The 14,059-nt window shown below is 43.4% G+C and overlaps 1 protein-coding gene across 2 annotated transcripts in view; it reads left to right on the forward strand.

Annotated features, from left to right (window-relative positions):
• Window positions 1–14,059, forward strand: part of LOC310901557 (UDP-glucuronosyltransferase 1A1-like) — a 40,893-nt gene that overhangs the window by 6,963 nt on the left and 19,871 nt on the right. The window contains exon 1 of one of the 2 annotated variants that reach the window (XM_083841379.1): window positions 3,986–4,858. The exons of the other annotated variant lie outside the window; for it this stretch is intronic. Coding sequence (XP_083697505.1) covers window positions 4,022–4,858 — 837 coding nt within the window. The 5' untranslated portion in view covers window positions 3,986–4,021. Of the gene's footprint in view, window positions 1–3,985; window positions 4,859–14,059 lie in introns of those variants that run through there. 2 annotated transcript variants of the gene reach the window in all.

Genomic DNA, 14,059 nt, shown 5'->3' on the forward strand with positions numbered 1-14,059 from the left:
GATTGCTTCTTCCCTAAGTGCCACTCACTGTTTGCTGCTTAGATGAGAAGGAATCCACATGGCAGCCAGTCTGTCCTGGTGTTATTAACACCTCTTCCAGCTGAAGCAATCACAGGGTGAACGGTAAACTCAACTGCACCCTAATATCTTAACATGATTATGGCTCGGGGTAGTGTGAGTCCAATCAGTCTCAAGTCCTCAAAGCTATTTGCATGCCCTTGCAGCACTGCTCCATTGCTGCAATATTCCTTGCCAGCTCAAAAAGACACCCTGGGGTAACCCAATGTTTTGTCTGTGATGCACAAGAGCCTGCGTATTGTGAGAGAGACTCACAAGAAGAAGACAAATCTGCAGTCATGGGTGATCCAAGCTTAAGACATGTTTAATTTCTGTCCCTCTGCATGCAGTGGGGAAGACTTTCCTCCTACTGCCAAGAGCTGGCACACAGCTCTTGCACTTTGAGGTCTCTTTTCTTGTAAATTCTCCGAGGTGTTCTTCCGCAAATACAAGTGGACTCAGTAATGAGCAGCAGAGCATTCAAACCTGCAAGTGACACCAGTGCCCTTTGCTACTGGATAATGAACAGCAAACACTTGTAAACCTACCAAGTTATGTTCTTGTTTCAAGTTTTCTGAATACCAATTATTTGGCTTAGATCTGACCCCAGCTGAATCTGTGCTAATCTAAGAACTTCAAACTTTATTTGTCTGTTGTACTCTGAGTCTTATTAAAATGGTTTGCCTTTAATTTCTCTGGCTTTTATTCTTTCTTTTGCTTCCTCACCTCTTCCACAGTTTTTGGTCTTTGGTCTGGCATTGCTTTTAAATGCGTAAAGACAAAACATTCCTCCAGACAAGCCCTGAGGGCACAGAGGAAAGCAGTGAATGCCAGCAAAACAAGGGGTCCGCACCATCCTAGTCAGAGCTGGCATATTATCACCAGGCATTTTTTTATAATGGCCCAGCAATCAGATCTCCCTCAGGCAAGGTGAACTCCGGCTTGTGCCTCCCTGTGAGGGGATTCAAACCCCCGGGCCCAACTGTTCCTGGGTAATTTAATCAAGAGAGGATCTGTCTTCCCATTAAAGCTGGGCCACTGGATTGAAGGTTTACAAGGGCCCACCTCTCAGGCCTGCCCAGGGCCCTCTGGATGGCATCCCTTCCCTCTGGCATGTTCCCAAAGGCTCCACCAAGGAAGTGTGTGACTGCCTCTCTTCATCTGTCAGAGTCTAGATTGGTTACACCTTCTTCCAGAGTCCATCTGACAGCCTTTGCAATGGTTATGAGCAATGGGTCTGTGTCTGTGTATCAGCTTCTCCTGAGCTGTTTGAAAATTCGCATTAAGTTACTCTTTTGTCTTAAGCTGCTGATGCAGGGATAGTGCAGGTGATGGAACTGGCTGTTCTTTTTGAAGGTAAGTTCCCAATAAGGTTAAAGCACAAGGTTTGGAAATATGCAGGCAGAAAATGCAGATAGAAGAAAGAAACACCAGTGATACAGAGCCTTGAATGCCCTGGAAGATCAAATTGTTATACCAAAGGCAGGGTACAGTCTTCGTTGCCTGTAGATAACACCTGCCTAATCACCTACTGATACATAAACTTTTACTGTGAGAGGTGACCACCATCATTTAATGACTCAGCAGTATACCACCAAGAAGTATCTGGCCCCACAGAGTTCATGAACTGTTTGAGTCATGAACTGAACTGACACAGGCTATGAACTCGTAAGTTCATGAACTAGAAACATGTTGGTTTATGTTATCTGATGTTCAGCAGTGAACTTCTGTTTTGCAACTTAATTTTACACCCGATAGTATGAGGGGTTAGATGGAAGTTATTTGTAGAGATGGGGAAAGATTTTCAGTTGGCTGCTTATCTTCAAAAATGCAGGTTTGCATCAATGGAAAAAAAAAATCACTTTTCTCAATTGAACCAACTAGTCTTTGTTGTTTAAAAAATGACACAGGTAGTTCAACATTGATTTTTCATATTTATCTTTAGTGTAAGTTATATTTCACTGTACCATTTGCTTTAGTTGAATTGGAAAACAAAATGCTTATAAAAATTACTATACTGTAACAACTCAACAGCCTGCAGTGGGATGGAGGACTCCAGCACTATACGGATAAGAGTGATTTTGGTACACCCCGTATAGACTAAGTATGTCCATGTGGGGTAATCCTAGCAGTCCACCTGTTCTGTGGATATCTTTCTGTCATGGATCCCCACATATGCTAGATTATCTTGCCAGTAGGTGTCCAAATACCATTTCTTATATCCCAAGGAGCTCTACCAGCTGCACAAACAACGTGGCAGTCTCCTAGCAGGTGCTGAACCTCCTTGTCAGCAAGTGATAGAGCCTGCCTTCTAAGGACATTTGTGCCAGGTTTAAACAGTGGTTTAAAGTCTGGAGAGATGTCCATCCACCATCATTTTATCAAAGGGCTCTATTTGGATACCAAGATACCACTCCTTTTATGCCCCACCTTCTCTTCACTCGAGGAATCAGCTGCAAGAATGGTAAAAGCCTGTCGAAGGTACATGTATCTGAGGCAGATATTTTGTGCTTGATGGGAGAGGAAGCCTTACACAGGACTAAAAGCATCACACAGGTTTGTGAGATAATTTTCCACTCAGACAGATCTTCTTTGGGCAAGCTTCGTGTTTTCCCTTGTGCTGGTGTTGCCGTAAGATGGCTAGGATGGTCCTGCCCTACTTCACGAGTGTGCTGCAGTGAGAAGTGATCAGAAGACCAAAGCTCTTAGCTCATGCTGATAAGAACTATGAAAAGAATTTGAATGGGAGACAAGTATGATACAATCACATGGATGAATAAAACCTAGGCATGTGACCAGCTGAAGGTGGCCCAGCACCACCTCTGCAACCTGGGAAGTGTTCTTACAAGTAAGTGAAGCTTACCTGGATTTACCTGGCATTGCTAACAAACACTCTCCATCTGTATCTGAGATTGCTGTGGCATGTTCACATGTTGTGACAGCTCACACAACAGCCATGTACAGCTCAACATCCTGAGACCATCCCTGGGAAAGGGGCAGGCACAGGGTATATTGGGTGCCCAGATACCACAGTCCGACCTGGGCAGGGATGAGGCGGATGGGTCCCCATCTCCTTTCCACATCAGAGCTGCAGTTGCGCTGCATTGAGTAAACGTAGCAGTAAGAGCACAGTGAGAGATCACGGGGGACTTGGCTCCTCATGGATTATTCCAGATGTGTGGTCACTAGAGAAAAATGCCCAGTTGTGGGAGGAGTAGCTCTGACAAAAAGCCAAGCCTTTCTGGGCAAAGAACAAGGGACAGGCAGGAGTCATTCCCAGCTGCCTGCGTGACTTGTGCTCACATGCCCGTAGCTGCTAATTGGTGCTGCCTGGCTGCACGTGAGGCTAACTGAGCCACAGGCTAAACCTGGGCTCTTATTGCTTTCCATGAACACTTAACCCTATGGCTCAGTAACACTAGTTGCTTGCAGTCCGTGGCATTACAGCAGTCAGCCAACACTGAGCAGAGCAGATTTACCTGGCAGCTCCCAGCCTGCTGTGCTCAGAGGCAAGAAGGGTGAACAGGAGAGATTGCTGCTGTGGTTTGGGTAAGGAATACGAGATGAGGTGGGGTCTGCATGGCTGGGCTGCTGATGGTAAGAAGGATCATCAGTCAGTGGTCCTAGTACGGGACAAAGAAGAGAAGGCTGAGGCACTGAGCTGAGGTCACAGCTTGGGAGAGCCAAGTTTATGGCAGAAGACACGCCTTTCTCGTGATTGTGCAAACCAGCTTTTGAAGAACAAAACCCAGTTCAACCTTTTGTAATAATTAATCTTCCAATGTGAATCCCATTGCGTGCAAACTGCTAAACACATGAAATGTGCGGCAAGTCAAAAAGGGCAAAGGTATCGTGAAAAAGCATTGCCAAGGGTGTATTTGCGTAGGTGGATCGTAGCTACAAAAGCTTGCTAACCACCCCTGGCCTCTCGCTCACTTGGGCTCCTGTCTGTTCAACTCCAAACATGCTGGTGGCTGGGCTGCTCCCCTTCTTGTGCTGCCTGGGTACTGCTGCTGCTGGGAAGCTGCTGGTGATCCCGATGGAGGGCAGTCACTGGCTCAGCATGAAGGAAGTGCTGATTGAGCTGAGCAAGAGAGGGCATGAAATAATTGTCATGGCACCAGAGATGAAAACGCTCGTAGATTCTTCAGAGTGGTACACGCTGAAAACATACCCTGTACCTTTCAAACAGGAAGAGATGGAAGAATTTCTGCATTCACTTACTGCAAACAGTTTTAATGAGCAGCCTTTTATTTCCAGATTTTTGAATATTTGGGAGCTTTTTAAAAAGAGTTCTGCCATCTTTGAAGCTGCTTGCAGTTCCCTACTGCACAACAAAGAGATGATGAAATTTATTGAAGAAAGCAAATTTGATGTACTATTTACAGATCCTGTGACACCGTGTGGACAAATAATTGCTTTGCATTTTTCTATTCCTACTGCTTTCTTCTTGCGGGCTGTTCCATGTGCTATAGACATTCACGCCGCTCAGAGTCCAGACCCACCGTCCTACGTCCCACGAATGTTCTCCCTCAATACAGACCATATGACATTTCCTCAGAGAGTCAAGAACGTACTGATCACCATTTCAGAGGCTTTCACCTGCAGAATTATCTTTTCACCATTCGAAAGACTGGCCTCAGACTTTCTGCAAAAGCCGATGACAGTTACAGAGCTTTTAAGCCATGGATCCATTTGGCTGAAGAGACTTGACTTTGTCTTTGACTATCCCACACCCGTGATGCCCAATATGATTTTCATTGGAGGCATAAACTGTGGACGGAAGAAGCCGTTATCTCAGGTCAGTGACTGGCTGGGAAAAGTATAACAAAGGAGAAGTTCCGGCAGTGTTTGATGTAGACTTTATTTACCTAAAGATGTAGCTCAGATTAACTGTTTCTATATAGCCAATCCACATGAAAACCAGAAAGGTGCAGCTGACCAGCAGAACAAGTTGTGATTACACCTCCTTTTCTTGGGCCTGCCCAACACAGGGATTTTGTTCAGTGAGGGGATCACACACTCTGCAGCGTTTAATTCCAGCTGGTCAGGTGCACAAACACCACTTGGTCCAGCAATGAATGCAAAAAGGGCAGGAGAATTATAGCAGCTCTTCCAAACATTCCCTGCCCCACGAGGCAGTGGCATGTTTCTTCTAGAGCACTAGCTGCTTATCCGGTCAGAAAAGTAACTCACCGGGTTATGTGCAGTAGCATTATTTGCTCTTCTCTGTAACAGCAGTGTTGTGTTTGAGTTGAAGGCTAATAATTTTTCTGTGTTAAAAGTTATGATCTAACAACAGTTCCCATCACAAAAACTAGACAGCTGAATTCTCTACTGCATTTTTATGAGACATCCAGCTTGGATAGGAAAATGTTGATGGGTGGTTGCTCAGGCATCTGTGACCTAAAAAGCATGCAATAAAAGCACTTCCTTCATGTCCGTGAATTCCAATAAATATTGTGGGATCTTTAAAGCTGACCACTTATTGCATGTATATGATACATGATAGCTTGCTGGTGCTCATGATGTACATTTAGCCCATAGCTGCATGTGATGTATCTTGGCTTCTTGCTTGCTCGTGATATAAGTAGAACAGTCTCATGTTGTGAAGCCAGAGATTAACTAGAAAAAGACAGCTAAGAGGAGACAGCTCTCCTCAGCGGCTGATGGATCTGTAGTTAGTGTCATCCAGCAGTTTCAGCAACATATCACATCATTTCCTGGAAATGATAAAGTTTTATCCTTTACAGATGCTCCTTAGAAATAAACAGGCGCTTCTCTGCTCTTCCCTTGAACTTTTCTCACTTGCCAGCCTTTTGTGTGTCATAAGGAATGTACTCCTCCTTCTCCTCTTGCATTCACACGTCTTTGTGAATATGAATGAATGAAGCTTCACGATAAAACAGATTTGCATTTTCCAAGCATAGCACACCTTCCCCAGAGCCAACTTTAAAGCCCTCGGGCTTTGCTTTACTCCTCACAGTACTTCGCCTGATGCTGCCCATTGAAAGTACCGTTTATTTCTGTTGAGCTGCTATCATTCAGATCTTGCTTTCTCACAAAAGTGTCTTTCAAATTGCCACTCCCTCCCTGCATGGGCACTTCTATCGCGGTAGTGCTTTTTCCTATCTGTTCTGTCCATCCAGCTGTTTAATGGCTCCCTCAGGGACAAACCCAGGTGGACCCTCTGGGAAAGCAGGGAGACCAGCTCTGCCTGCAGGCCAGGCCATGTGGCAGTTCCAGCTTAAATTTAGGCTCTCCTCTAAAGACAGAGTTCACTCTCGCCTTATCTTGCTCAGGGACTAAAGTTCACAGTCCAGCAAGAATAGTTATTACTGATTCTTCAGTGGCGCTGCCAGCCCCGATTTTTTTTTTAATTTATTTTGTTGTTTTCTGGCTATGGCTGTGCATCACACAGTTGTATCTAACAGCAAAATTTAATCCTGCAGGTTGACAAGTGTCTATAACAAATGCTTGCTAACTGCTTAGAGTTTTAGTTCCTAGTCTTAGCTTTTCATCTGCAGTGAGAACACCACCACTTACCATTCACAGTCAGTTCTTGTCCTGAAACAAGAGGACTGTTATTGGCTACTCCTGTCCAGACTTTCCTGTATCTAATTGGGTACAAGGGGAACTGAGTGGCTTTTCTTATAACTTCTGGAAGAAGAAAGTGTTTCAGAAAGGCACAGAGATGGGACAGGATGAGAATGAAGAAGTGTCATGTATGCCAGCACAGATTTAGTGGTTTGCCTTGGCTCATGCAAGTCTCTGCTGCAGCGTTCGTTCTTGTAATACATTTGTACCTGGTGTTGCATCTGGACTCAGGGCTTAGCTCTGTGTAAATCACAGAGCATTCTCCTTAGGATTTGCACAGGTATTGTGTAGTATAGTGGCATATTTTTGTAATTTATTTAAACATAAACCTGACAGACATTTCAGAACAGCTGTAAGATGCTTATAAGAAAGCAGTAAGCAAGGAAGAGGAAGAGGAAGAGGAAGAGGAAGAGGAAGAGGAAGAGGAAAAAAGAAAAGAAAAGAAAAGAAAAGAAAAGAAAAGAAAAGAAAAGAAAAGAAAAGAAAAGAAAAGAAAAGAAAAGAAAAGAAAAGAAAAGAAAAGAAAAGAAAAGAAAAGAAAAGAAAAGAAAAGAAAAGAAAAGAAAAGAAAAGAAAAGAAAAGAAAAGAAAAGAAAAGAAAAAAGAGAAGAGAAGAGAAGAGAAGAGAAGAGAAGAGAAGAGAAGAGAAGAGAAGAGAAGAGAAGAGAAGAGAAGAGAAGAGAAGAGAAGAGAAGAGAAGAGAAGAGAAGAGAAGAGAAGAGAAGAGAAGAGAAGAGAAGAGAAGAGAAAAGAAAAGAAAAGAAAAGAAAAGAAAAGAAAAGAAAAGAGAAGAGAAGAGAAGAGAAGAGAAGAGAAGAGAAGAGAAGAGAAGAGAAGAGAAGAGAAGAGAAGAGAAGAGAAGAGAAAAGAAAAGAAAAGAAAAGAAAAGAAAAGAAAAGAAAAGAAAAGAAAAGAAAAGAAAAGAAAAGAAAAGAAAAGAAAAGAAAAGAAAAGAAAAGAAAAGAAAAGAAAAGAAAAGAAAAGAAAAGAAAAGAAAAGAAAAGAAAAGAAAAGAAAAGAAAAGAAAAGAAAAGAAAAGAAAAGAAAAGAAAAAAAGGAGAAAGAAAAAGGAAGAGAGAAAAGGAAAGCAAGCAAACAAGAAAGAAAAAGGAAAGAGGAAGAAAGGAAGAAAAGAAAGAAGGGAAGGAAGGAAGGAAGGAAGGAAGGAAGGAAGGAAGGAAGGAAGGAAGGAAGGAAGGAAGGAAGGAAGGAAGGAAGGAAGGAAGGAAGGAAGGAAGGAAGGAAAAAAAGCATTTTAATATCAGCTACAGTTACTTCCATGTACCAGCACGATTCACAAGCATGGGATTTTGGTTTTGAAAAGTCTTTTTTTTTTTTTTTTTCAGTCTGACATAAATCACCACAGAGAAACAATCACAAAGGACCCGTCCCAAGGGATCCTCAGATTCCCAGCCCAGTTCTGCCCAACACAAGTTGATTATCACATTCCTTAAATGTCTCATCAGTACCATGAATGGTTGCTAGTGACTGGTTTTGCTGGAAAAACCAGATCATTGAGTGGGAATGTGAGAATCTGGCAGGGGGCTCTGGGTCTACTTAAGATCTTTCAGGTAAGGGCAGAGAAACAGAATTTGGATTTCTAGAAACATGGCTCTTGTAAGTAATCACGGTTACTTAGTTTCTGCAGGGGTTTGGGTTTTCCTGTCTCTGTTTTGCTTGGGCAATGGTGGAAAGCTGTTGGTTGTGCCTATGGATGGGAGTCACTGGCTCAGCATGCGCTCAGTGCTGGTGGCCCTTAGTCAGAAAGAGCACAAAATCGTCGTCATTGCACCAGAAGTCAACTTGAATGTGAAGGCATCTGAATACTACACTCTCAAAACATATCCAGTGCCTTTAACTAGGGAAGAACTGGGAGCAAGCATGCATTCGTTTGCTAATGATCTTTTTGAGAGAAGACCTTTTCTTCAAAGAATTACTGCACTTTATGAAAAAGTTCACGTCATCTCTGATCTCTACTTCTCCTCCTGTGCCAACTTACTGCACAATAAGGATCTGATGCAGTATCTTGAAGGGAGTAAATTTGATGCTGTTCTCACAGATCCTGTTGTACCATGTGGACAAATATTGGCTTTGCATCTCTCGATTCCATCTATTTTCTTTTTACGAGGACTCCCCTGCAGTTTTGATTTGCAGGCTGCTCAGTGTCCAGACCCCCCATCTTATGTCCCGAGAACATTTACAGACAACTCAGACCACATGACATTTATCCAGCGTGTGGAAAACTTAGTTCTCAAGGCATCAGAATCCTTTCTTTGTAATTTTGCCTATTTGCCATTTGAACTTCTGGCCTCGGATTTTCTCCAAAGACAAGTAACAATGACGGATCTTTTAAGCCATGGATCCATTTGGCTTAAAAGAATGGATTTTGTTTTTGAATATCCCATGCCACTGATGCCCAACATAGTTTTTATTGGAGGTATAAATTGTGGAAAGAAAAAGACATTACCTCAGGTCAGTGATTTCCTTGATAAAATATATTAAGCTTTGAATGGAAAATGCTGTTTGCAATAATCACCTTACTATAGCCTGTGTCTGTATGTAATTGTATACAAGTATGTGGTATTTAGATTTGCAGTAAGGTGCATTGTAAAGAAAATATGTGAAATACTGTGTTAATTTTAATTCTCTCCCACTATTGCAGGTACTCTAGTGGTATCTAAGCAGTTTTGCTTATACAATTGTTTTTTTTTTGGACTAGGTGGGAAAAGTTGTGGTTTATCACTGCTGTCTTGCTAACGAGGCACACATCTAGGCAGGTCTGCTGCTCATCTTTGCTAGGTATTATTACCTCAAACTGTTTTACTGATTCCTATCAAAACAATTATTTTTTTCTCAGTTAATACAACCATCCTTTCAGAATTTAGAAATAATGTGTCATAAAGTGTCAATTGGCAGGTAACATTCTGATTGTTCTTTCAGTCTAGGGTTATGCTTGCAAAGCATGGATGCCTTATGCAATTTTCTGCAAATCTATTGGAGGGTTTTGCAGCTGCTAGCCAGCACCAAGCCATGTACAACAGCTTGCATTACCTGCTGAAAAGCTTCCCTAAAAAGAGTTTATCTAGAGCTGAAGTAGATTGCTAAATGTGCATTTAAAAAAAAATAAATCTAGTATACTCTATCAATCTCAGTAGAAAATTATAGTATTGTCTACAATATTTCTGTTTCATCATTTTTATAACCAGGGCTGGCTGTCTATGCATGAAGGAAACAACTTTCCTTTCACAGCCCTGGGGTATGCTCTTCCCAGGCAGAACCAGAAAGGTATTCATGAGTTGCTAATCCAGTTTTAAGTATATCTGCCAAAAACATGGCCTTATCTTTACCCCTTCCAGCCCTACTTCATCCTTCCAAAGACAGACATTTCAGAAAAATAGCCAACATGGGTTCACAAGGGCTAGGTCCTGTTTAACAAATCTGATTTCCTTTTATGATAAGATCACCCAGCTAGTCAATCAAGGGAAGCCAGCTGATGTAATCTTTTTGGATTTCAGTAAAGCTTTCGATACATTTTCCCGTAGGATCCTATTGGACAAAATGTCCAGCATACAGCTAGATAAAAATATCATACGATGGGTGAACAATTGGCTGACGGGTAGGGCTTAAAGGGTTATGGTAAATGGGACTACATCAGGCTGTCGGCCAATCCCCCGGGGCTTCATTTTAGGGCCAGTTCTTTTCAATGTTTTCATAAGCAATTTGGATGTGGGACTAGAAGGTATTTTGATGATGTTTAAGGTTTGATGGTAACTTTACTGATGACGCTAAACTTGGAGGAGTTGTTGACTCTGTTGAGGGTGGAAAGGCCTTGCAGAGAGATCTGGACAGATTGGAGTGCTGGGCAATCACCAACCGCATGAAGTTTAACAAGAGCAAGTGCCGGGTCCTGCCCCTGGGACGGGCCAACCCTGGCTATACGTACAGACTGGGTGATGAGACGCTGGGGAGCATCCCCACAGAGAGGGATCTGGGGGTTGTGGTTGACAGCAAGCTGAATATGAGCCAGCAGTGTGCCCTGGCAGCCAGGAGGGCCAACCGTATCCTGGGGTGCATCAAGCACGGCATCGCTAGTCGGTCGAGGGAAGGGATTGTCCCGCTCTACTCTGCGCTGGTGCGGCCTCACCTCGAGTACTGTGTGCAGTTCTGGGCACCACAGTACAAAAAGGCCGTTAAACTGTTGGAGAGTGTCCAGAGGAGGGCTACAAAGATGGTGAAGGGCCTAGAGGGGAAGATGTACGAGGAGCGGCTGAGGTCGCTTGGTCTGTTCTGCCTGGAAAAGAGGAGGCTGAGGGGAGACCTCATTGCGGCCTACAGCTTCCTCGCGAGGGGGAGCAGTGGGGCAGGCGCCCATCTATTCTCTTTAGTGACCAGCGATAGGACCCAAGGGAATAGTGTCAAGCTGCAACAGAACATGCATAAAAACACGATTTGGATTGACAGGAACAGAGGAATTTTCCTACACAAAAAATTATTATTAAGAAAATTGCTGATATGTTTATCAGCATTTTTTAGCAGATCTCTTGTTGAATGATCCCTTATTTCTTTAAATCCCAATGTTCATCCAAAACAAACGGGTGGGTGTCATCCTGTAGAGCTGCAGCCCTGATAATTGCCTGAGAGATTCGATGAACTTTAACACCTCTAATTTGTGTTTGCCGAACCAGTGATTATACATTTACCAAACAGTAAATAAGTCTAAAGATCGTCAGGAAAAAGCACAGCACATTTATCTTAAAAGCATCGAGGTGGTGGTACTCTGTGTGCAGCACACACCGGGTTTCTGCAGGAATGGCCCCGGTGCCTGCTTCTCATCCGCAAGTCGCAGTGACGCTGGTTCTGCTCCTGTCTGTGCTCGGTCTGGCTGCTGGTGGGAAACTGCTGGTGGTACCCGTAGATGGGAGTCATTGGCTCAGCATGCGGGAAGTGTTGGACAGCCTCAAGGAGAAAGGGCATGAAGTAGTCGTCGTTGCACCAGAAGTTAGTTTACATATAAAGCCAGCAAAGAGTTTTGTCATGAAAATGTACCCAGTCCCTTTCACACAGGAAGAGCTGGATAGAGATTTCCACGCATTTACACAGGATACATTGGAAGAAGGAACCTTCCTGGAAAGATTTGTTAGAATTTATCAACGGTTTGAAAAAACCTCTGCCATGTTCCTGTCTACCTGTGAACACTTACTGTACAACAAAGAACTTATGAGATATCTTGAGGAAAGTAAGTTTGATGCTGTCTTTACAGACCCTGTAATACCTTGCGGGCAGATACTGGCTGAGCATCTTTCAGTCCCTTCTGTCTATTTTTTGCGAGGAATTCCATGTGGCTTAGATTTTGAAGCCACTCAGTGTCCCAATCCCCCTTCTTATGTCCCCAGGGTGTTTACAGAACACACAGACCATATGAGCTTCCTCCAGCGTGTGAAGAATCTAGTCTTTGAAATCCCCAATCTTTTTCTCTGCAATTTTTTTTTTCAACCTTACTCCAAACTGGCTTCTGAGTTCCTTCAGCGAGATGTGACTGTGTTAGATCTCCTGAGCAAGGCTTCCATATGGCTTCTGAGGTTAGACTTTGTGTTAGATTATCCAAGACCGCTGATGCCCAACATAATTTTAATTGGCGGAGTGAATTGTGCTCACAAGGAGCTACCTCAGGTAGGTCATGCTCTATTCTTACTTCTTGTTCTGATTGACTTCTGTGTTCGTAAGAGTGTAGTTTTGTGTAGCAGATATATATGATAGATATTAATTTCCTATTTAAGGAGAGTTAGGCAAACCCTGGTGAAAGAAATGCTATTTCTGTCATTTCTTCCTTGCTTTTTTGCTTTTTTTTTTTTTTTTTTGGTGTGTATGTGTGTGTGTGTGTAGTCAGCTACATCTTTTGGTGTCCCAGGTATGCTCAATTGAGCGGCAGTAAGTGGTTTCCAAGGGATTTTCTTTTCCTACACAAGAAGTTACTCTTCTAGTTGGCTGAGGAGAGGCAACTTTACTTTTGTGTATGCCAATCAAGTGCTGCTCCTTATTGAAAGCTTCAACTGGGGCTAGAAAGAAAATGTATCTAGGTACCTTCACCTGTACAATGTCTGCTGGATTTATTACAGATGACTTTTTTATTATGTATCTTCAGTTCAGTTTTGCAGGGTGTTGAGTAACTTGGTTCTCTCATGTTCTCATAGTGAGTGATGGAAGAGCAGAGGCAAGTCTGCGGGTCTGTCAAAGCCTCACAATCAGGTATAATCCATACAGCTTGGCACCTGCTTGGAGCAGAGTCTGGTATTTTCTGAGAAATGCATGTCAGGCTTCTGTCCTGGGGTACCACTGCTGCCTTTCCACTTTCCCTGTTGTCAATGGATTTGTTTGCTTTACACAAGGGTATTTCCAAAGCCTGAATGAACAGGAATATCACAGGCTCTGACCTTTCAGGCTAAGAAGCACCGTCTGTGTTTACAGGTAGACCTCGGAAGGTTTTGCCTTGTTGGTGACCATGTGAGATCTGAGGTACAATCCATGTCGCTGAGCCTGAAGAGACTATGGTGGCTTGGTGGATCCTAGTCAAAGGCAAGATTGATGCCAAAGCTTTTTGCTGTGATTTTCACCTTGATGTTCTTTCAGAGCTGCTAGATATTGAAGAGAAATGCTATGCTCTTCTAGTGAAGGTCTCTGATGGGACTATCCAAAAGGGTTGCCAGTGTTTGTGGGAAGTAGAGCAAGGTGCTGGATTTGTGTGATGAGCACCTCCGATGGGCCATCCCAAAAAAACCCTAATGGGTCTGTACAGGCTGAAAAACACAGTCCTGATGAGTGGCAGAAAGGAGCAGGTCTGCTCCTACCCATTTCAGTGCATGACTGGCACTGAGGGGATGGATGTAGCCCCTCTGGTCATGGTGACCTTTCAAATGTGGTATATGCTTTGGGTGCTTCATGTAGTTCAATGCACACAGTTCTTACAGGAGAGCCTTTTCTGCCCCTCTCTGGGAGAGCCTGGAGAGCTATGCTATTCCTTTTTAGTGCCCTGGCTTTCTCTTCGATCGTATTGTGTAGGACTTGTGTGCCTTGAGTTGAAGCCAACAAGCCCGAATGGCAATTCCACCCATCTCCAAGTGGCAGAGGATATGTGGCATCCTACAGATATCGTCCTGCAGACAAACCCGAGGTCGTGGTTCATTCTTCAATCATCTCCTCATGCTAGAAAGCATCCTGACCAGCTCTTGCACACCCAGTATTGAGTCATATGCCTGTCAGAGACAAGTGTTCAAAGAGAGAGGTCTTGCCCAGGGGAAAACCTGTGTTAGGCTGACTGGTGATGTAGAGGTGGCATAATTCTTGTGCATGCAAAAGTTTCAGCTGGAGTAAGGCTATCAGAAGCACAGTGCCACCCAGAACCACCTCT

This window comes from Anser anser (genome assembly GCF_964211835.1).
Source record: "Anser anser genome assembly, chromosome: 6".
NCBI lineage: Eukaryota > Metazoa > Chordata > Aves > Anseriformes > Anatidae > Anser > Anser anser.